Source organism: Hippopotamus amphibius, chromosome 9 (assembly GCF_030028045.1).
Source record: "Hippopotamus amphibius kiboko isolate mHipAmp2 chromosome 9, mHipAmp2.hap2, whole genome shotgun sequence".
In the NCBI taxonomy this organism is placed as follows: Eukaryota; Metazoa; Chordata; class Mammalia; order Artiodactyla; family Hippopotamidae; genus Hippopotamus; species Hippopotamus amphibius.
Genome location: NC_080194.1, coordinates 24268656 through 24289510, shown reverse-complemented (window position 1 = coordinate 24289510; position 20855 = coordinate 24268656). Strand labels below are relative to the sequence as shown.

Below are 20855 nucleotides of genomic sequence, written 5' to 3'. Positions count from 1 at the left end.
TCTATTAAACCCATTTTTATTATGTATTATTCCTCTGATGGAGGGACTCAGCCCATCTGCAGGCCGAGCTGTTATTAGGCTCTTCCTCAGAGCAGTGATGGCTCTGGGGAATAAGTGACCAGAGTGTCTCCTCTCTCCTGGTGTTTCCTCCTCCTCTCCTCTCATCCAGAGCTGAAATCCCAGCATTTGGTTTTTAACCACACATCAGATTCCCCCTTTCCTGATGTTCCTCTCTGTCCGAGGCGCCTCCCCTTCCTAACATCTATTACCATTGAATTAAAAATCACTCCCCCTTCTTCCCCTGTGATGCCTGTGTTAGGTACAGCTGAGGGGTCCAAGCTGATTGAAATGTCACCATCCCTGTAGAATGTAATGAAAGGTCCAGGGCATGTCTGGTGTAAGGTGATGCTTATCTTTGTCAGTAAGTCTCTTGCTGGACCCATTTGCCATTCCTAATGCAAAAAAAATCTCCACCCTCACTCCAGAGAGAATGGTAAAGGGACTCGCTTGCCGAGCCACCAGTGAAGTGTGGTCAGGCTTTTGTTATTCATGAGAAATCCTGTGCTCAGATGTGCTAGGAAGAGATCAGCACTGCGTTGTCTTGGAGATCCAGAGGGCTGGCGTTTTGGACCAGACTGGTGCTACTCAGGGTCTGGCCCAGGGACCAGCAGCATCAGCACCACCTGGGAGCTTGTTGGAAGTGCAAACAATCAGGCTCCAACTCTGCTCCGCTGAATGAGAATCTCAGGGAAGCCGGGCTGTGGTGTCTGTAGTTTAACAAGCCCCCAGGTGATTCTGATGCAAATTCAAGCTCGAGAGGCATTGGATTAGACCAAGGCCAAGAAACACTTGCTGATGAGGGTAGTGAAGATCAGCTGGATGGGTTTTGCTCTTGGTCAGCCAGATTGAGGAAGAGAGGGCCCCGGAGCATCTCACCCAGGCTCAGGCGGGGAGAAGCAGACGGGAATAGAGCATGTGAGTCAGTGCGTTGCACGAATGTCCATGCGATGAGGAGGTAGTCTTTGTTTTTATTGGACTAAAGACGGAGGAAGAGTTGACAGAGGGGGATGCAGGAGTCTTCTTACTGAAGCAGTGTTCCGGTTTCCGTCCTCAGGAAATTGTCTTTATCTCCTTAAGGTAAATTGACGCAGCTCCCTCATCCCCAGGGATGGCTTGCTCGAGCCTCAGATGGACCTCCTACCCACTGACCCAGAAATCTCTTTCCCTCTGAACAGAAGCTGCTTTAGCCTCTGCTGCTTTTGTCTTAGGCTGAAATCCTCTAAACTGTTGAGTTGGCGATATAAATTTATTATGGTTGATTTGGGACACAAAGGTTGCAAACTGATGATTAAGGGGAGATTAAACTAACAGCTATAAGAAGCAGCTTCACTTTAATAGCTAATAAACTCATAATTGTTCCCTTTTATGTAGTCAGAAATATGTTTTCTTTCCTTTTTCTAGAAAATGCTCTGGTCAAATTATGTTTTCCATGGAAGGTTCCGTTGAAGGATTAGAGATATTCCCATTATTTTTAGCTCACCTACAAGAACCCACACTTCTGAACCAAGTCAGAGCGTATATTTTTGTCAATAGATAATTAAAATCTTTGCTCACTCTTGGCAATGTATCTTTGGGGTTGAGGTTTTTGCTTTTTTTTTCCACAGCCATTTATATACTTTTGGGAAATATGCTAAACAAAATCCAATTATTTTGATGTAACAACTCACTGTTGAGACTACAGAACAAAAGTAATTGAGTACATGTCCTTTGCAGACTGCGTTTGGCAGTAGAGAGAGCAGCTTGTGGATCCTCTCCATTTGGAGGGAAAAAATGTATAATTAAAATCTGGGCCCTTTATCCTCTATCAATCTTGTGCAAGGCAGACCCTGAGCAATTGTAAAATTGCTTGCAGGGTGATGTAAATCATTTCAAGTGAACGAAACTAAGTCTCCTCTTTAATGCACCCCTGGCCTCGTTAATTAATGGGGCTGATCTTCCTACCTGCTTCTCTTGGTGAGGGGCTTCTTGGTTCCAGGGGGTGTTCTGGCAAATGTGGTCACACACGGTTTGGGGATGGGTGGGTGGTGCCTGGAGGAAGAGGGTGCTTTGTTTCTGTGACCCTGTGTGTCTTTGGCTTCTTTGCAGAGGCTGAAGTTGGTGTGCTCGCCGCAGCCGGACTGGGGCCCCTTCTTAGCGCAGCACCGCGGGGAGCGTTACAGGAACATGATCGACCCCTTGGGAACCTCTTCCCTGGGACTCAAACTGCCAGTGAAGGATTTGGAACTGGGCACCCAGTGCTAGTCTGATGGCATTGGATGGCCCAGACTTGATTCTGTTTCTCCTCTCTGCCTTCCCCTAATGTTTTCCCTAGCTTCCTTCCCATTTTTCTTCTTCTTTCTCCCCACGTCTCAGTTCATATCTGTGCACAAGAGTGGTGACATAGTGTCGCATGCTGTAGCCAAGAGCTAGAAGGACCACTTGAAGCGCGATTTGCCTGTGTCCATGCCGTCAGTTTCCAGTAGTGTTTACCCCGCAGGCTCGAATCAACTAGGGGAGCACTTTCCAGCGAAGTCACAAGCAGATGTGCATAGTTGGTCAGTAGAGAAGCATCCTCTGTGGTTGTCACTAGTGGTGCCAGTCAGGCTTATGCAGAATGGCAGGATAACCAGACTCTTAGTTTGGACTCATCTGGGCAATTCAATCATTTCATTCAGACACACAAAGTTCAGGACAGGGTACATTTGGAGGCTTGGTCAGAAAATCACTGTGAGTACAACTGGACACCCCAAGGTGGTGAAGTTCCCATTTTCATTCATGACTGGGGCTCTGTTTCCTTCATTTGGACCAACTGTCTCAAGTGAACCAAGGACTCAGATGCTTTCTCTCTGTGAACCGCAAATCTCAGTGAAGAGTTGGTTCTCTTCCTTCAGTTGTCTTTTTTTTTTTTTTTTGGAAGAAGCATACTTGTGAATTCTTTGGGTCCTTTCCTCCACCTTTGTATCCTATTATTTGTGCTTAAGGTCATACATTCATAGCAGAGCACCCTTCTAGTTTCTCCATAACATCTAGCACTGTGGTTCAGTGTCATCATTCCATGTTTCTTCTCTTCTAAATGTCTTTCTATGAGCTGTAGATACCTTGTCTTTCAACCTCTGGGAAAACAAGACTTACCCTGGTTCTGTCTATATATTATATATATAAGACACAAACTCTTAAAAGACAGAAAACGTCTCGGTTTTTACTCTTCACTTTTCCATTCACAGTCAATGCCAGTTGTGGCCATAGAATCAAAGAAATGGAGAGCTGAAGAGAGCAACCATGATATTCACTGCGCTGCTAGTACATTTTAGGTCACTGTATTTTCAGAAATTTCTGATAGATACAGGTTAGGTAAGTAGCAAGTGAGGCAATTAAAGCTATAGCTTTTAAGACTACATTTAGCTAGTTCAATTTTAAGAGTTCCCAATTCACAATACTCATAACCGCACTCTAATGAGAGCGAATCATACGTCTGCAGAGGTTGGTGAAGTCGTAACCTTTATTATCTTCTTGTATCTTGAACATGCATATATGGGATTTTTATAATGTGATATGTGTTCATGTAGTGTGTACCCGTAGTGGTGTTTTCTGTCCTTATAAATAAATATCTTATGAATCACTGTAGAGTTGGTGAGTGTAGGATAGTGTAGTCTGGGTTTTTTTTTTGTTTTTTTTTTTAACCTTACGGTAATAATATCTAAACCTAAAATTGTTTCCTTAGGAGAGATCATTTCAATCATTTTCTTATTTGTTTGTCTTCATTTTACAGGGTCTCAGGCAAAGTTTTCTGTTCAAATCTTGTATATTGATGTGACATTTTCAACCTGTTCAACAGTAATGAAACCCAACAACAGACCTTAAAGTAACACTTCTAAAAAAATGACTTCATTTGTTAAGGAAAAAAGAAAATCTCAACTCATCTTACTGAGCTCTCCCTTTTCTGGAGCAAATAACGTTGTCATTTGCCAACACTGACTTGGACTTCCAGTTTTCAAGAGTAGCCTGTGGAAACTTTCAGAAAAGGAAACAAAGCTGGGTTTCAAACTTTAGAATTTTCATCTCTTTTATCTGCAGGGGATGTTTGCCCTCAGCTCATTCTCTTTTTCTGCTTACCTCCAAAGCTAGAACTTACTAGAATCCATCACAGAGACTAAATCCTCAGCTTCCGCTAGACTTAGCTTTAGGAAGCTGAGCTGTGGCCTCCCCTGTCCCAGTGTTTCCCATAGTGACCTGTCTGCCATTAACACTGGTTTCCTTGAGAAAGCCATATTGTAGAGAAGCCTCTGTTGCTGTAGCAGATTCTGCATGGTACCAAAAATTAGCTTCTCCCATTGATATCCGATGGGGTGGGAGAGGAAGGGAGAACTAACTTAGGTTTGGAAATGATCTGCAGCCTTTCCAATTTGAAGGTTGAAGAAAAGAGCTGAAATCAATTAGCATTCTCCCATAGGACTGGTATGTTTGTGTCAGGATGAGTGGTTTTCGGCTTTCCTCTCTCGCCTTTTGGCTAAAACTCGCGTCTGATGCTGGATGCCAATCCAATTTCTGTTAATTATTGCTGTTGTCATTAAAAGAAGGGGGGGGTGGATCTCACAGATGCTGCCAGATTTGTTTTGTACACACTGCAAGTTAACTTAATTGTGAGAATGGGGACAGCCTCACTAGCTAGTGTGTTTTGCTTTTGGGGGCAGCGACATTTGTGTGCATTTCTTTCCCTTTTCCTACAACTTCCAAGTTTTGCATACAGTTTCTTTAAAGGTGGAAGGTTCTAAGCTTATCTGAAAATGGTTGCCTTGGGAGTTTAGTTTCACCTGTTTCTGCAGTTGTGTTTAACTTTTGAGGTTTTTCTTGCCAGAGATGTGTTCAGTATCTGAGCTGTTTCCAGTCACCGCCAATCTACTCGTGCTGCACCTCCCCTAGACTTGGCTGGGACGCTAAAAGCTGAGATGCATATGACCAGATGGATGTTTCCATGCTATTAAAATGCACAGTCAAGTGGAAGGGAAAAAAATGAACGAGTAAAAATAAAATGAACAGCATTGTCATAAAGTGCCACTTGAGAATTCTCCTTTAAACAGGCAAAAACCGAGTTGCTGAGGAAAGACTTTCACTGGTTCCCTGTGCAGAATGGTGGGGTATTTTCCACTTGCGATTATTTCCTAATACCAACAAATGCCAGAAACCCATCCAGAGAAAAAAAGAAAAGCCATATGTTAAAAACAGTAACCCTGTAATATCCTTAAAGGAGAAAAAAAATGTATATGTCTTAACAATTGGTGTTGTGGCTTCTTATGTGAATATTTGTCTTGCATATTGGTAACTTTTAATCTCTTTAAGGTTGTGTGTTTGTCATATACAAATGTATCTAGTCTGGTCTTTTTTCTCTTTTTCTTTTATATTTGTTGCATGAAATCTGTGGTCAATGCAAAATCTTGATGACCTCAACGTCTTTGAAATTTCCAGTGTGTCTTTAATATGTCAGAAATGGAATCAACTTGTATTTCAGTGAGTGGCACTTTAAAAGGACATTGAACACAATGACCCGGAAATGGATAAGACTTGGGTTATCTTTGCTAATGTTGCACTGGAGTTGAGTTTTTCCTTTAATGAAGTTCTAGTTCTGTTATCTACATGTGCCTCAGTGTTTCCTGATAACTGTCACCTGTCAGCATGGTTTTCCCATGTCTAAAATTAAGATTTTTTTCTTTCCTCTTTGTTCCTTTGGCCATCGGTCATCGTTGTTTTCCCAGAGACTTGGACAATAACTATTGCTTAATGTAAGCGTGATGGCGAGATGGTACTGCTGCTGCACTTGGATTTGGGTCTGTGGCATGCTTCTTTGAGGCAGATGACTCGAGTGAGGGCAGGCTGGGTGGTAGGTTTTCTGGCAGAGAAAGAAGACCAAGGCCAGCAAATGAGCGATACCTCTGTTTCATACTGGGTATCATGCAGAAAACCTCCAGGCTGGGAGCAAAGGTTTGGGTGATTTAACCTTGATATGGATTTCTCTGCCAAGTGGCCCCAGGATTTGCAAAAGTGAAGCTTCCCGTCTTTCTGGGGTTTTGCTTCAACTGTACAGAAAGGCCAAGTAATTTTGAACTGTGGTCTCTGCTCGGGTCATCTCTGAGCAGCCTGCAGCCAAAGAGGAAGTGTTTTCAGATGGGGCGTTTATCACCTCTGAAGAGCAAGCAGTGGTTTGACTTGCCTGCATGGATTAAATACATCTTTAGGTAACCATTTGCCTTATAGGTGTATTTTATTGTTAGGGTGATATTTAGTAACTGACTAGGAACTGTTTTGGTTCTCATTTCTTTTCTTTTTTTTTTCTGGTCTTTTTTTTGCACTTTATATGGACCTATCGTGGAATAGGTCTAATCTTAAATTGTGTCCTTGGCTAATGTCCTAAATGCAGGCATCTTATGTGTTCCTGTCGCCTATAAATAAAGATATGTTCCCTAATCAGGTCCTTATATTTTTTCATTAACTGTACATGAAGAAAATATGTTATAAATAATGCATCATATATATATCTTATAGAGTACATATTGTATACTGTGCATTATTCATTTAAGAAGTCATTATTCTTGAGGCCCTACCTCAAATTTTGTATTTATGTGTACAAATGGAATTTATGGTATTATATATTTGCCTATTATATACTGATATAAATTAGAATTTATCCTAATAATGTATGAGTTCACAGAACCCTAAATAAATGTCAGTGTTTAACCTGATGATTACAGAAGTGTGTCTAATTCAAATCCGTTATCCACATCCTTTCTTCCTTAACAAATGGCCTTCAGGTATTCCTAGGATTCATCTGTTTTGTTGGGAGAAACCTGGAACAGAAATGGAAAACTGCCCTCCTGGGAAAATGAGATGTTGCACTGCTGCAGAAACACTATCAATTAAACTGTTATATTCTTAGCCATCAGAATACCCTATTGTTTGCTGAATTATTAATCACGCCTCCTGGGGAAGGAGAGAGAGGGAGGGAGAGAGGATCTGAGTGAATCTGAACAGAAGGACTGAGCCAGTTAAATCCTTGGGTATGTTGTAATGACCGTTTTGTCGGTCTTCAATTCGACTTGATTTCAATTCCGCAAACGTTTATGTCGCTCCTCTGCTGAGTTAGACCCCAGGCAGCACTGAATAGAAAATAAAACAGCCCCAGAGCTCATGGAACACAGGGCTTAGTAGAAAGACTACCCATATTAAACCAACACACAAGCAAATCAATAAATGTCACTCCTCTCCTTTTAAGTGCGTGGAGCCCCCGTGTTCCCTGCTCACAGTGTCACGTGTAGAGACTGGCAGCTGCGCAGTCCTGTCTGATCATGTTAACCTAGATGCTTGACCCTGTCCTCTTCCAATGAACACAAACACTCACACTCCACCTCCAGCTTCAGCTTCAGCTTCAGCTGCCACGTGGGCAGGCTATGGGGATGAGCTGCACCACTCCTAGTAGGAAAAGAGATGCCCTCAGAAGCTGGTGCTGCAAACCTCTGGCCATAAGCCTAGGTGTTCATCCTGTGATCATGAGACTTCCACACACCCACTCAGGCTTGCCTATAACACTGCGCTTCAGCAGGCAGACTGAGCAGCAAATACGAAACTCAGTAAAGACCTCATCTGGAAAGAAGGACGTGGACTTCCCTGGTGGTGCAGTGGTTAAGAATCTGCCTACCAATGCAGGGGACATGGGTTTGAGCCCTGGGCTGGGAAGATCCCATATGCCCTGGAGCAACTAAGCCCACGAGCCACAACTACTGAGCCTGCACTCTAGAGCCTGCGAGCCGTAACTACTGAAGCCCACATGCCTAGAGCCCATGCTCTGCAACAAGAGAAGCCACTGCAATGAGAAGCCTGCGCACAGCAATGAAGACCCAATGCAGCTAATACATACATAAATAAATAAATAATAAATCTTGGGGGAAAAAAAAAAGAATGCTCCTTGGCATTAGAATTTGGTGCTGGCCCATCATCCTTGATTTGCTTCCTGAGATTCCTTTGCTCAGTTGTGTTTTAATTTTTTCCAGAAAATTCTCAAGCATATATAAAAGTGGAGAGTATGGGATAATGAACTCCCATGTCTATATCACTCAGTTTCAACAATTATCAACTGATGTCCAAATTCATTTCATGTATCTCTCTCCCCACTCTGAACTGAAACTTTATTTCTTTGGAGTATTTCAAAGTAGAGCCCAGACACCATGGAATTTCACTAGGAAATGCTCCGTTGTGTTTTTATGCCCCTATATTATTTTTTTTAATTGAAGTGCAGTTGATTTATAATGTTGTGTTAGTTTCCGGTGTACAGCAAAGTGATTCAGTTATACATATATATGTATATGTCTCTTTTTCAGATTCTTTTCCCTTATAGGTTATTACAAAGTATTGAGTATAGTTCCCTGTGCTATACAGTGGGTCCTTGTTGGTTATCTAGTTTATATATAGTAGTGTGTATATGTTTATATACCCCTTTAAATAATCTTTCCCTAAATGGGGGTGATTATGAAATATGGGAAGTTTAGTGCTCCCATATCCATAGCAGGTTGATCTACTCGGGCTGTTAAAGAGGGTGCTAGGATTCGTCCAGAAGGAGCTAATCGTGTTTGCTCAGATACCTCCCCTGGCTTCCTGCATCCAGTCTTTCTTCTTGTCTTCATTTGTTTGGCAACTCTCCCTCCACTGGACTTTGCAGCTATTTTCCTACCGAGCTCACTCCTGCTCCTTTGATTGTTCTCTGTTTTTGTTCATGCCTCCTTCCTCCATCTCCCCAGATGTCTCTCCTGGAACTAGAGATGCAGAATCTCACAGTTGCATAGAAGTCCAAGGTCATTTATTCCAGCATCTCTGATGCACAGGTTCTTCTACGACAGCCTGTTTTGTGGGAACTGGATTTACAAGGCGATGCATGTAGGGTGGGTAGTCGCTGTCTGAAAGATTCACCATAGGAAGCTTTTACAACAGAAGACACCTCCAGTGCCTTTAAAATAGCTCAAATTGACAAAAATTGGATTTACTTCTCTGATTTACACATTCTACTGCATAAAACTGAGACTGTGTGTGGTTTGGGCTACTCCTTTCTTGCCTTTAGTGTAATCTATAATTTTATGTGAATTTTCATATCGTAAGTCATTTAACCCAGCCCTATTCCCTCTTCCAGGAAATTTCTCTAGATGCTTGTAGGACGAAGAGAAAATAACGTCTGGAATATAGTGTGGATTGGCGTTGAAACAGAATCACATTTTCACCATTTATTGATCCATTCACTCTTGTATTTACTTTTACACTCTACTCAATGCTTAATTATGTTAAGACATTAATATTTTTCCAGTACCTAATACTTTGTGACACATGGTAGATACTCAATAAATGCATTTTTAATCCAATGAGCAAATATTGAATATTGGCTCTGTACGAGGAACAGAGCTCAGTGTTACAATGTGCAGGAAAAACAAGAGTAAGACTTGATTTCTCCCTCCAGGTTACTCAGTGTGAGTAGGGCTTTACAACATATACAAGTTGCCATTATACACAGTGGAAAGTACCAAGTGCACCATAGGATTTAGGTCAAGAACACACCGAGGGGATGCAGAGGAAGAAATTCCTTCTGGCCGAGAGGGTTCGGCAGGACTTCAGGAGATAGGGACGTGGGGAGGGTTTTGACCGTGAGGAAGGTATTAGGATGAGCTTCCAAGGGGATGAAAGCAAGTGAGTGATGGTATGAGGATGGGACTCTTTCAAGAAAGAGTGGTGGGTGAAATTGGAAAGTATCACATATGCTTGTGGGAAGTGAGAACTAAGGCTGAAAATGGAGTTTAGGGCTTGACAGTCAGGTGCCTTCAGTGGCCACGTGAAGATTTCGGAGGCTACCGTGGAAGGTTATTGAATCATGGAGAGAGATTTCCTGGCAGAGGCAGCTATAATGCTAGAGACGAAGCACTGTCCTGGGTTCGAGTGCCAGCTCTTCATCTCATTAGCACAGTCTCAGTTTTCTCACTGGTACAATTGGAAAAATTATACCCATCTCATGTAATCACTGTGAGCCTTAAGTTAAAATTTGTATGTGCAAATTTAACACTGCAGATAAATGTTGGATATTTACTGTTAAAGTCATATCTGTGCATTCGGAATATTGTCAAGGATGGATGGAAGTGGGGAGAGACATGGGGCAAGAACGCTGGTTTGTGCAAGAAACCAGCCTTTTCAAAATGTTAGAAGGCACACCAAGACAGCAGTCATTAACCTAGAAACATAGAGGTCTGTTAGCAGTTAATCTCCTTTCTGACTCATGTGACTGGGGCTATCAGGGGTTATATTTAAAAATTTGAGCAATCAGCATGGGGGTGACGCCAGCCAATAGGGACAGAGGCTGGAGTATGGTCTCAGAGACTCTTGCCCTGCCAGGTACTGCCATGTTAGTTTCTGGATCTTGGCAAATTCTCAGTCCAGGGGAGGTTCTGGGACAGGTGGGGTCTTGAGGTGGGACTCAGGGGTCTCAGAACAGCCTGGATATTCTTATCCTATTACTTGGTCTTCCTGCTTTCTCCTGTCACTCAGGAAGTAGAGGCTAAGGGATTCTGTGTTTATTTATGAGGGATACTCATTTGTACATTTGCCTCTAGACTGCATGTTATCTGAATCCCATGCTGGTGTTGGGGAGAGATGCACAGAGAGAGCTTTAGGCACTACCTTCCAAGGTTGTATGAATGTGATCTTTCTTGGCTATGGGTTTTGAGATAGACCATACTAAAAACATCACTCTTTCCCACCTGCTTGGAGGCAGGGAGCACTGCTAAGTGTAGGCTTGTGACAGTCTCAGTGTGCAGTCTCTCTTTTCCTGCCTTCTTATGAGTGCTTCTACACACCCTCTGTCTTGGAGTGAGGGTAAGAATGATGATGGATTTGCACTAAACCAGTATTGGTGTTTTGCAAAGTTGGTACAGTGTGAGGGAGTGTGATGGAGACTGAATTTCTCTAAATTTCTGTTCTTGCCTTACTCAGTAGCATTTCTGACTTTAGCTAGGCTTGTTGTCACCCAGTCAAAGCATGACATTCCCTAGTTCCGCTGCAGCCAGGTATGGTAGATTGACTATTGGGCTCTACTTTTTTCACCTCATCCCATATCACACCCGGGTTATGTCCTTGTGGACAGATTGTACTTGACTCTTGACTTTACTGGCATGTAAGCAGAAGTGACAGTGTGCCAGTTTTGAGTCTAGTCCTTAGGAGACCTGGCCTGTCTCCACATGCTCCTTGTGCTATGAGAAGAACATGTCCTGGCTAGCCCACTGGTCCAAGGAAGAGGAAAGACGTGGGACAATGTCAGCTGGCACACAGACCTGCTGTGAGAAGGGGATCAGCCCAGCCACTGTAGCCTGAAGCAGACATGCCTGAATGAAACTGATTGAGCCGAATCCTTGCCAGCCTGCAGGTATGTGGGAGCAAATGCTTAGTGTTGGATGCCACTGAAATTGTGTAGTTATTTGATATGCTGCAATAGCTAACAGATACATAGGGAGTGACCATGTGACTAGGTTCTGCCCAGGTTTAAGTGGAAGTGATACATAGGGCTTCTAGACATGCCCTTCTCCTTCTCTTCATTCTCTTCCATGTTTATTGTCTGGAATGTGGATATCATGGCTGGAGTACTAGTAGCCATATTGAACCATGAAGATAAGAACTACATATTAGGAAAGATGGAGCAGAGATCTGGGAAAAGCCTGGCTCCCTGTGGACTTCATGGAGCCACTAAATTAAACCTGGTTCACTCAGCTCTAAAAATTTTTTTTTTTTTACCTGAGAGACTCTTAAACATCTCTTATGTAAGTTATTATCTGGGAGTTTTTCCTATTATATGAAACAGGTATATATATATGTAGGTATATAGGTAATAAAATGAACTGGGATGATTAGAAGGAGACCCAGGGAACCACTGGGAGATGTGGGAGAGTTTAATGTTACTTTGTGGGTGAGGAGAATTTTCGTGGCCTGTGACTCTGGAAAGTAGTCTAAAAGCATTGGAAATGACCATTTCTGTTTTTTGTAGATGGGCAGAGCCAGACTTCTGAACTGATGTGATAGTTTGTTGCCTAAAGTAACTAGAGCAGGCTATCCTTTCTCAAAAATACCTCTCCCACTATACCATCCCAAGGCCTGACTTTCCTCCAGTAGGTATTCATTGCTATGGGTCAACAGGCCTGCTCATGGATGTGGTACTTCAGTAAGGGATGCTACATCTTCCCTAACTCAGTGTAAGTACAAAAGGGTGCCTTTCTGCTAATGTTCCTGCAGAGTGATGGTAACACTGGTGAGCACGTGGGTCTTCTGCCAGGAATAAAGGATCATTTTCAGTCCTGGAAAAGAAGGCTGGGTGAGCACTTTGTGAACAGCCCAGGGCCGCGGGACAATAGGAGGAGACTTTAGGGAGGAAAGTTTGAGAGTTGATCAGGGGGATCATTTCTTCCCCACACTTTTGGTTTCCATGTGAGGGATTTTCCTTAAACACTCCTGGACCTTTACTATACTCCCTACTCTGTCCACTTTTATAGAGGAGTGGATGGCCATTGGTGCTCATTTCTCAATGAGTTCTCTTTCACTTTCTCTCTCCATCCAGACTGATGGGAGCACAGGGCTGTGTCCAGCCTGAAGGGAGGGCAGACGGCCAGTCCATTTTGGCTTTCACAAGGCTGTGCTCTCCCAACACTGTCTCTAAATTCATAAAGGCAATGTTTGGCCTTCTGCAAACTCTTTTATTTCTCAGTTGGTCAGAACTCATGCAGGAAATAGGCCTGCTATGTATTGGTCTCCCACAAGACCTCAACAAGGAGACGGACTCCACAGGCTTTATCCCAGGAGAAGAGGTGTAGCTTAACAGTTAAGTGCACAGATTCTGCAGTCCTACTGCCTGGGTTTGAAGCTTGGCTCAGGCACTCATTTGGCAAATGGCTCAGTTTCCATTTCTGTAAAATGGGTATAATAATCCCATCTACTTAGTTAGGTTGCTTTGAGAAATAAATCCATGGAAAGCACTTAGTGCAGTAACCTACACCTAGTTACACTTAATAAATAGGGCCATTATCATTATGGTTAGGGTTGGGGCGAGGCTTGCTTCTAGGGCCTGTTTGAGGATAGGGTTTCTGCTTTCCTCTGATTGTAGGAATGGACAATATGTGCTTACATAACACTTAACAAAACCTGGATATATGTCCACCTTGGTTCTTATCCTCAGAAACTCAAAACTCAGATTATTGATGTTATAGATTAGGAGGGTTTCACCCAAAAGAATTATGAGGTGCCTTGATCTATACGTATATATATATATATATATATATATGTTTTTTTTTTTTTCTGTCTTCCTACAGATGTATACCTAGCTTTGTTCTAAAAAGTGTCTGAAGCTGCAAGACAGAGGGCAATAGTTAACTTCACAAAATATGTGTCCCTCTAATCTGGATGTCATTGAAATTGATTGTAGTAATTGGAGTAGAGAATACACTTTGTGTGTGTGTGTGTGTGTGTGTGTGTGTGTGTAGAATTCTTATATTTATATAGAAACAGAGGTACGTGCGTGAATATATTCATTCAACCCCTCTTTAGTTTTGCACGTGCATTTCAGGGAATGAAAATACCCACCCAGGTCCAGGCGTGCATAGTTCTAGAGCATTTGGGGCTTGCTGGGTTTGTGAAGGAAACTTGGGAGTTTTTGCACTTCCTGGGGCTCTGCCAGCAAATTGGCACTTGTGTTAGTTTCCTAGGGCTGCCACAAAGCACTCTCAACCGGAAGGCTTAAAAACAACAGCCATGTAGTCTCTCACGGTTCTGGAGGTTAGAAGTCTGAAGTCAAGATGTTAGCAGGTCCATGCTCTCTCCAAAGTCTCCAGGGGAGGATGCTTCCCTGCCTCGTCCAGCTTCTGGTGGCCCCAGGCATTCCCTGGCTTGCAGCTCTTCAGTGTCTGCCTGTCACATGCTTACATCTGTTATGGCTCTGTCTTCACATGGCATTTTCCTCTTCTTATAAGGACACCAGTGGTGTAGAATTAGAATCCACTAACGACCTCATCTTCACCTGATGACATCTGTAAAGACTCAATTTCCAAATAAGGTCATATTCATGGGCACTGGGAATTAGGACTCCAACATACCTTTTGGGGGAATACAATCCAATTCATAACAGCACTATCCTCTATTCCCTCCAGTTGTACAGGAAATGCGTGGTGCGCCCATAAATATGAAGGTAGTTGGGAGGCTGTTTGGACAAAGGAGAGTGACTTAGGGAGGGGCACTGGAGGGCAGTAAATGAGATGGAGAGTTTCTCAGTCTTGGATCCTAAGGAGGAGTCTTCCTCATTCTTCCTCTGTGGAATCCACTGCCCTACATAGAGGCAGCAGTGGAGCAGCTCTGGGGCCGGTGGGACATGGCAGTCTGACTGTTGCCTTGGTGACGGTCAATGAGAAGTGTCAGTTCTCTATGCTGCTTCCTGGGCAAACAGCCATTGACTCATTCAACAAACATTTACGGAGCTCCTAAAATGTGCCAGGCACTGTTCTAGGTGGAGAGATACGGTGGTGAACGAGAAAGACAAAAATCCTACTCTTGTGGCATTCTCTGGGCGGGGATATAGAATAAATGTCAACAAATCAATCAATATTTCAGGTAGTAATAAGCACTACAAAAAATAAAGCAGGGTTAGGAGACAGAGAGCCATGGGCATGAAGTGAGAAGCTTCTTTAGGCAGGGTCTCCCTGAGGAGTTGACGTTGGAGCTGAGATTTAAGTCATGTGAAAAGTGAACCACACAAAGTCTTTTGGAAAGAATGTTCCAGGCAGAGGAGCAGCAAATACAAAGACCACGAGGAGGGTGTGAACTTGGAATGTTTGAGGAATAGCAAGATTCTGGAGTGAGCAAGGGGGAGAGGGAGAGAGAGCTGGGAAGGTGGGCAGAGGCCTTGTTAAGATGTTTGGATTTCTTCAAAATATGATGGAAAAGCGCAAGGGGATTTTTGAGCAAGGGAATGTGATCTGACACATGTTTTAAAAAGCAGGCTACGCGTGCTGGCAGATGGCTGAATTGTCAGAGGCAAGGGTGGAGGTAGAGAGAATGATTGGGAGTCTAGGACAGTAGCAGAGGGAAGGGGCAGTGATGGATTGGAGGAAGGTGGGAGTAGTGAGATGTGGTTGATTTGGGATTTTTCTTTAAGGTCTAAGGGAAAGCAAGTCAAGGATGACCCCGGGTCATGTGGTTGGAACACCTGATGAAGGCTGGTGCCATCTCCTTAGAAGGCAGCAGGAAGGGAGTTTGGGAGGGGGGGAATCAAAAGTCCTCATTTGGCCATATTTCGATTTTTTTCCTGATCATTAAAGTCTTTGAGAACAGCCTTATTGAGATACAATTCACATACTATACAATTCACCCATTTAAAGTGTACAAGTCAATGGCTTTTAGTATATTGTGAATATCTGTGAGTTTTGCATCCATCACCACAATCAATTTTAGGACATTTTCATTACCCCCCTCAAATAAACCCTGCATTCCTTAGCTGGCACCTGCTAATCCTTCCTTCCCCTTCCCCCAGCCTTAGGCAACCACTAATTTACTTTCTGTCTCTACAGATTTGCCTATTCTAGACATTTTATATAAATGGAATAATATGACGTGGTTCTTTGTGATTGATTTCTTTCACTTAGCATCATATTTTCAAGATTCATCCCTGCTGTAGCATGTATCAGTACTTCATTTCCCTTTATTGCTGAATAATATTCCATTATATAAATATACCATGTTTTACTTATCCATTCATCAGCTGATGGGCATTTGCACTGTTTCTACTTTCTGGCTATTATGAATAATGCTGCTGTGAACATTTGTGTACAATTTAGTGTGTGGCCATATGTTTTCAGTTCTTGTGTACATACCCAGGGGTAGAACTGCTGGATCATATGGTAACTTTATGTTTAACTGTTTAAAGAACTATTTTACATTCTCACCAACCAGCAGTATATGAAGGTTGTAATTTCTCCACTTCCTTGACAGCATTTATTATCTGGCTTTTTGGTTTTAGCCATCCTAGTGGGTGTGAAGTGATATCTCATTGTGGTTTTGATCTGAAATTCCCAGATGGCTAATCATGCTGAGCATCTTTTCATGTGTTTACTGGCTGCCTGTATATCTTCTTTGCCCGTTTCAAAATTGGGTTTTTTGTCTTTTACTATTGAGTTATAATAATTTTTAATGAACACAAGTTTCAATCAGATATAGGATTTGCAAATTTGTTTCCTGTTCTGTGGGTTGCCTTTTCACCTCTCATGATGTCCTTTGAAGCACTGATGTTTTTAATTTTGATGATGTGGCCATATTACATTTAAGGCACCTGATAGGTAGTTGAGCCTGGGGTTCAAAGGAGAGGTGAAGGCTGGAGATACACATGTGGGAATCGTCCGTGTCTAGATGGTAGTTAAAGCCATGAGGCTGGATGAGAACACACAGGACTAAGGATGGCTGGAAGGAAAGAGGGCTGGGGGCTTAGCCCTGAGGCTCCCCGATATTTAGGGGTCGGGAAGAAGAGGCAGAGGGATGATCAGATGAAGCTTCTGGTTCCTGGAGAGACTATGGATGGAGGCCATTAGACGGGTAGGGTGAACTTGGGATATGGTATTGGGTAAACCAAGTCTCATGGCTGCTTTCACTGAATGCAGGTCCCATTGCAATATCCCAACATCACAGCCACATGGTCCCTTCATTGCCACCACAGAAATTTGCTAGTTGTAGTCTATAAAGGTTACCTTAGCCTACACACTGCAAAACCCCACTCAAGAAATGCATTTATAGGAGGAGATTGAAGTGCTTAGTTATCTAGGAAGATTTATGACCTTGTTGAGGTTAACACTTGTTACTGCTAATGGATGTGATGCTGCAAAGCTTTGACAGAACATATGCCTTGCTTTATTTTTTAATGGAACATGCTAAAAGCTCCATCCCACAGGATGAACTAATTACACAGAGACTTTAAGAGGGGGAAGCTCTAAAGGTCTGACTCAGATCACCTTTTCCCTTTGTTGGGGTCACTGTGACTTCCAGGATTTCTGAGATCAATAAAAGGGCTTTTGAAACAATAGTTCAAAGCCATGAAAGGCTGCTCCTGCTGAGGTGTATTTTTAAAACCCACAGAGGAGGCAGGGCACGTGGGTCTCACAACACAACACGGTGCAGGTGAGTCCTAGTTCATTAGGCCCAGCTAAACTTGGAGAATCTAACATTCTGCAAGATGTGTGATTTTAATGTTTGCTTTAAATGTAACACGCTCCAGGTGGAAGGAAAAGGTCCTGACTCTGTAATGAAAACACAGAGAGTTAAGGCAGACAGATCCCCTCTGGGCTGGAGTTGCATCCCAGAATGGAGAATCAGTTCAGCCTTGACATCAGTTTACCTCTTAATCTTTCAACTCAACTTCTGGAATGGCAATACACTTCTTTGTTGGCTTCCCTTCTGCCTCAGCTGTTAGGAGCTGGAATTTATCTGCTCATTCATTTCCTTTTTCATCTGCTAAGGGACCACAATGTAAAGGGCCAAGTGGGACAGTAGTTTGCATACAGAAATATCCAGAAAAATAGGGCAGAGATCAGAAGAGTATGCAGATAAAACCTTCCCTCTTAATAAACCGTGTTGCTAGTTTGGTGACCTTCAGTGGGGGCTCCTAGGGCCATAGTGATATAGGGTTAGGAATATGGGAAGTGAGAGGGGGCACAAGAGGTGAGAAGGGCAGATCCTTGTCAGTGAAGAGGATTCTGGAACGTTGGAATTGTTTCCTGGGAAATGAGGGAGGGCTGTGTTCCGAGAAGTTTCCCTTTCCTTCTCAGGGATGCCTGTTGCCAGTGTCAGAGGTGTGGGGGTGGACTCAGAGGGAGGGGACCAGTGTGAGCAAGCTGGGGACTTTTAAATCATGTGGGGCTCATTTGGTATAAATCAAAGCTTCTGTCATGTCTGATTTTACGACTCTGCATCCTAGTTATAAATAACATTGCTGGATGGAAGCGCGACAAACCTGGGAGATATTTCTAGGGAAGGCTGGGTTCCGGAAGGGGGTCACATAGAAGGAGGAGGACTTGTCTTCTTGCCCACGCTCCTAAAACAAAGCCCAGCTTTTCTCTCCCGGGTACGGTGTTGGGGAGGGTCCCAGAGGAACTGCAGGAAAGACCAAAACGTGACTATGAAAGGAGAGTAGGGCTTTTGACAAAACCATGGAGAAAGTCACTCAAGAAAAAAAAAATATGGTTAAGAATTTCCCCTAAGTGGCAGCATCCACCCTGCAGAACCGGAAGGCTTGCAAATAGACTCCCCAAACCCCTGCCGTGGCTCGCTCGGGCTCAGCGACCCTTTTTCTGGGCCCCCTGCCTCAACGCCCTCTCCCTGAACCCCCAAAGCGTGTACCCAGTCACAGGGACCCATCGGAGAGAGGAGACCGAGGTACAGGTGGTGAGCCGGGACTCAGCCATCATTCCCCTCAGGTCCCTACTCCCCCCTCCCCAACCAGTTGCCTAAGCAAATCCCGAGTAATTGTTTTCCGGGGAGGGGCTGGGAGCGCTGGTTGACGCCGCCTGGGTCAGGGTTCCCCGAGGAAAAAAAAAAAACCCACCCGCGAGGGCTCCGCGGTTCTTCCCCTCGACCAAGATGAACTGTGGCAACTTCGGCAGCCCCCACCGCGGCACCGAGGCAGAGACAGCAGCGGTGGCGAGGCCGGCTCGTCTGGGCTGGAGAGCGTGAAGCCGAGGGGGCGCCTTGTGCCTCCAGCCCCTCCCTTTTGGCCACGGGTCCCGGGACTCCAGCTCCGGTGCTCCGAGTGGCAGCGGCTGCTGCGCCGGCCGCCCGGGTCCTCGCAGCGGAGGTCAAGCCGTTCCCAGCGCCCAGCGCAACCTGCCGGAGTGGCCGAGCCCTGCGCTCCCGCCCCAGCTCCGAGGCGAGCGCAGCCGCAGCGGGGACCGGGGCCCGAGCCGGGTGCCGCCGCCCGCGGTGGGGGGCGGGCTGGGGGCGGGGCGGCCGGGGCCGCCTTCCTGGGCGCGATCCCGGAGCGCGGCAGCCGGCGCTGCCGAGCCACCTCCCCCGCCGCCCGCTAGCAAGTTTGGCGGCTCCGAGCCCGGCGCGCCTTGGGATCGAGGCGCATTTGTTCCCTCCTGGCTTCCGCGCGCCCGGTTTGGCGGGGACCCTTGGGAGCGATGCCGAGGGATGTGATGTTAGTTGTGTGGTTCTGTGTGTGCACCGCCAGGACAGGTAAGCACGGCCGGGGCTGTCGGAGGGATCCAGGGGAAGCGGGGAGCCCCGCTGCCGTGCCCTGCGCCTACCTAGGCGTGGGGAGACCTGGAGCCGAGCTCCGCGCTGATCTGGGGAAGGGCGTGGATGGGTCCCTCGAATCTCTGCCCCGCTCCAGGTGAACGGGTGAGAAGTGGGACTCACAGGCTGGAATATGCCCCCGAGGAGGAGTGCCGCCTTCCCGGAGGACACGGCCTGGCGGACACTGGAGTGAGGGGCGCGGCCATTCGGGCGCACCCTCCTGCTGCTAGTAACCGGCTTCCGGGTCGAAACCCACAGTAGGGCAGGCCCGCGAGCCCCACACCCGTGAACTTGACAGGTGCGGTGGAAACCGCTCTCTCTGCGCCCCGCCGGGCTGGGATGGGGCAGCGGCGGGAGTCGCACCCGCAGAGGGAGCGCTTCCGGCCGGCGGGCGCTGCCGGGGCCGGGAGGGCGCGGCGCCAGGTCAGGGCTGCGGGCGATCCCGGGATTCCGCGGTCTCTTTTCTCGTCCCCTCCTGACTCTCCCCAGGGGAACTCCAGGAGTAGTCTCTCTTGCCACCCCTATGCCCCCCAAAGGGCAGGAGAAATTAGAGGGAATTGGAACTGTGGGGGCAATCCCGGGGAGATTCTCTCAAGCTCCAGATCAGTTTTCCCTAGCTGTAATTGCATATTGGGGGTTGTGGAGGGGAGGCAAGGATAATTGGCGTAATTTTCTGAAGTCTCCACTTTTTTCTGCCTTCAAAGACGCAGTTGTGAGGACTCCAAGCGCACCTCCTTCCTTCAGCTTCTACTCGCCCCCAGCCCCCCATGCCCCCTGAGGTTTGGAGACCCACCTTCTCCAGGGGACTAGTAGTAGATTTCGGGGGGTGGGGGTGGGGTGGGGTGGAGTAGGAAATTCGCAAACCTGGGACTTTCCTACGCGGGGTGGGGGCGTCGCGAGTTTTTATTTCTACGCTAGCGACCCACGGCACTCGCCGCCGACTTTGCACCCCGGGATCGGTGTGTAGTCATTCCCTCTGCTTTTCTCTTTTTCACTTTTATGACTCTCATTTCCCTTCTCTAGAAGCATAGCCTCCCTCCCATGCTAGGCAGCAAATTTGTCGGTAGAGGGCTGGGGAGGGGTGCCCGGCCTTGGTTGGCTCAAAAGTTCCCTCCACTTGCGCCCCAGGCGCCCCTCTTTGGCAGTTAGCCCGCCTGAGGATACAAGAGTTGGGCGTCTAGGAGCTTCCTACTAGCCCTTTCCATTTTCCCCAGGACGGAGCGGGAAGCAGCTTTTCCTTTGCTTAATGAAAGAGCGGCGGGTGTGGACTTCTCCAGGGACAAAAGGAATCGCCATTCCTTTCCTATCTCTGTCGGAGCTCCCCAGGCTGCCGAGATGCCAAGACTCGGTCCAGCCTAGAATAGGTGCTTCTTGCGTTCCGGCCATCTAGATAGGTTAGTCTTTTCAAACGAAGAACACACTAGAAAAAATGCGTCTCGGGAAGATCAGGGCAGGCGAGGCTGGTGCAGAGCACGGGCTACCAGCCC

General features: G+C 45.7%; 2 protein-coding genes across 4 annotated transcripts in view; both read left to right on the top strand.

The window, feature by feature from the left end:
• The window catches only part of SLC6A5 (solute carrier family 6 member 5), a 54375-nt gene extending 52074 nt beyond the window's left edge, over positions 1–2301 (top strand). The window contains exon 20 of the mRNA XM_057749333.1: positions 2146–2301. Within this exon, the coding sequence (XP_057605316.1) occupies positions 2146–2301 (156 nt within the window). The remainder of the gene's footprint in view (positions 1–2145) is intronic.
• A 16952-nt stretch (positions 2302–19253) lies between these two features.
• The window catches only part of NELL1 (neural EGFL like 1), an 886038-nt gene continuing 884436 nt past the window's right edge, over positions 19254–20855 (top strand). For all 3 annotated transcript variants that reach the window (XM_057749117.1, XM_057749116.1, XM_057749114.1), the window contains exon 1: positions 19254–19308. In XM_057749117.1, coding sequence (XP_057605100.1) covers positions 19254–19308 — 55 coding nt within the window. The remainder of the gene's footprint in view (positions 19309–20855) is intronic.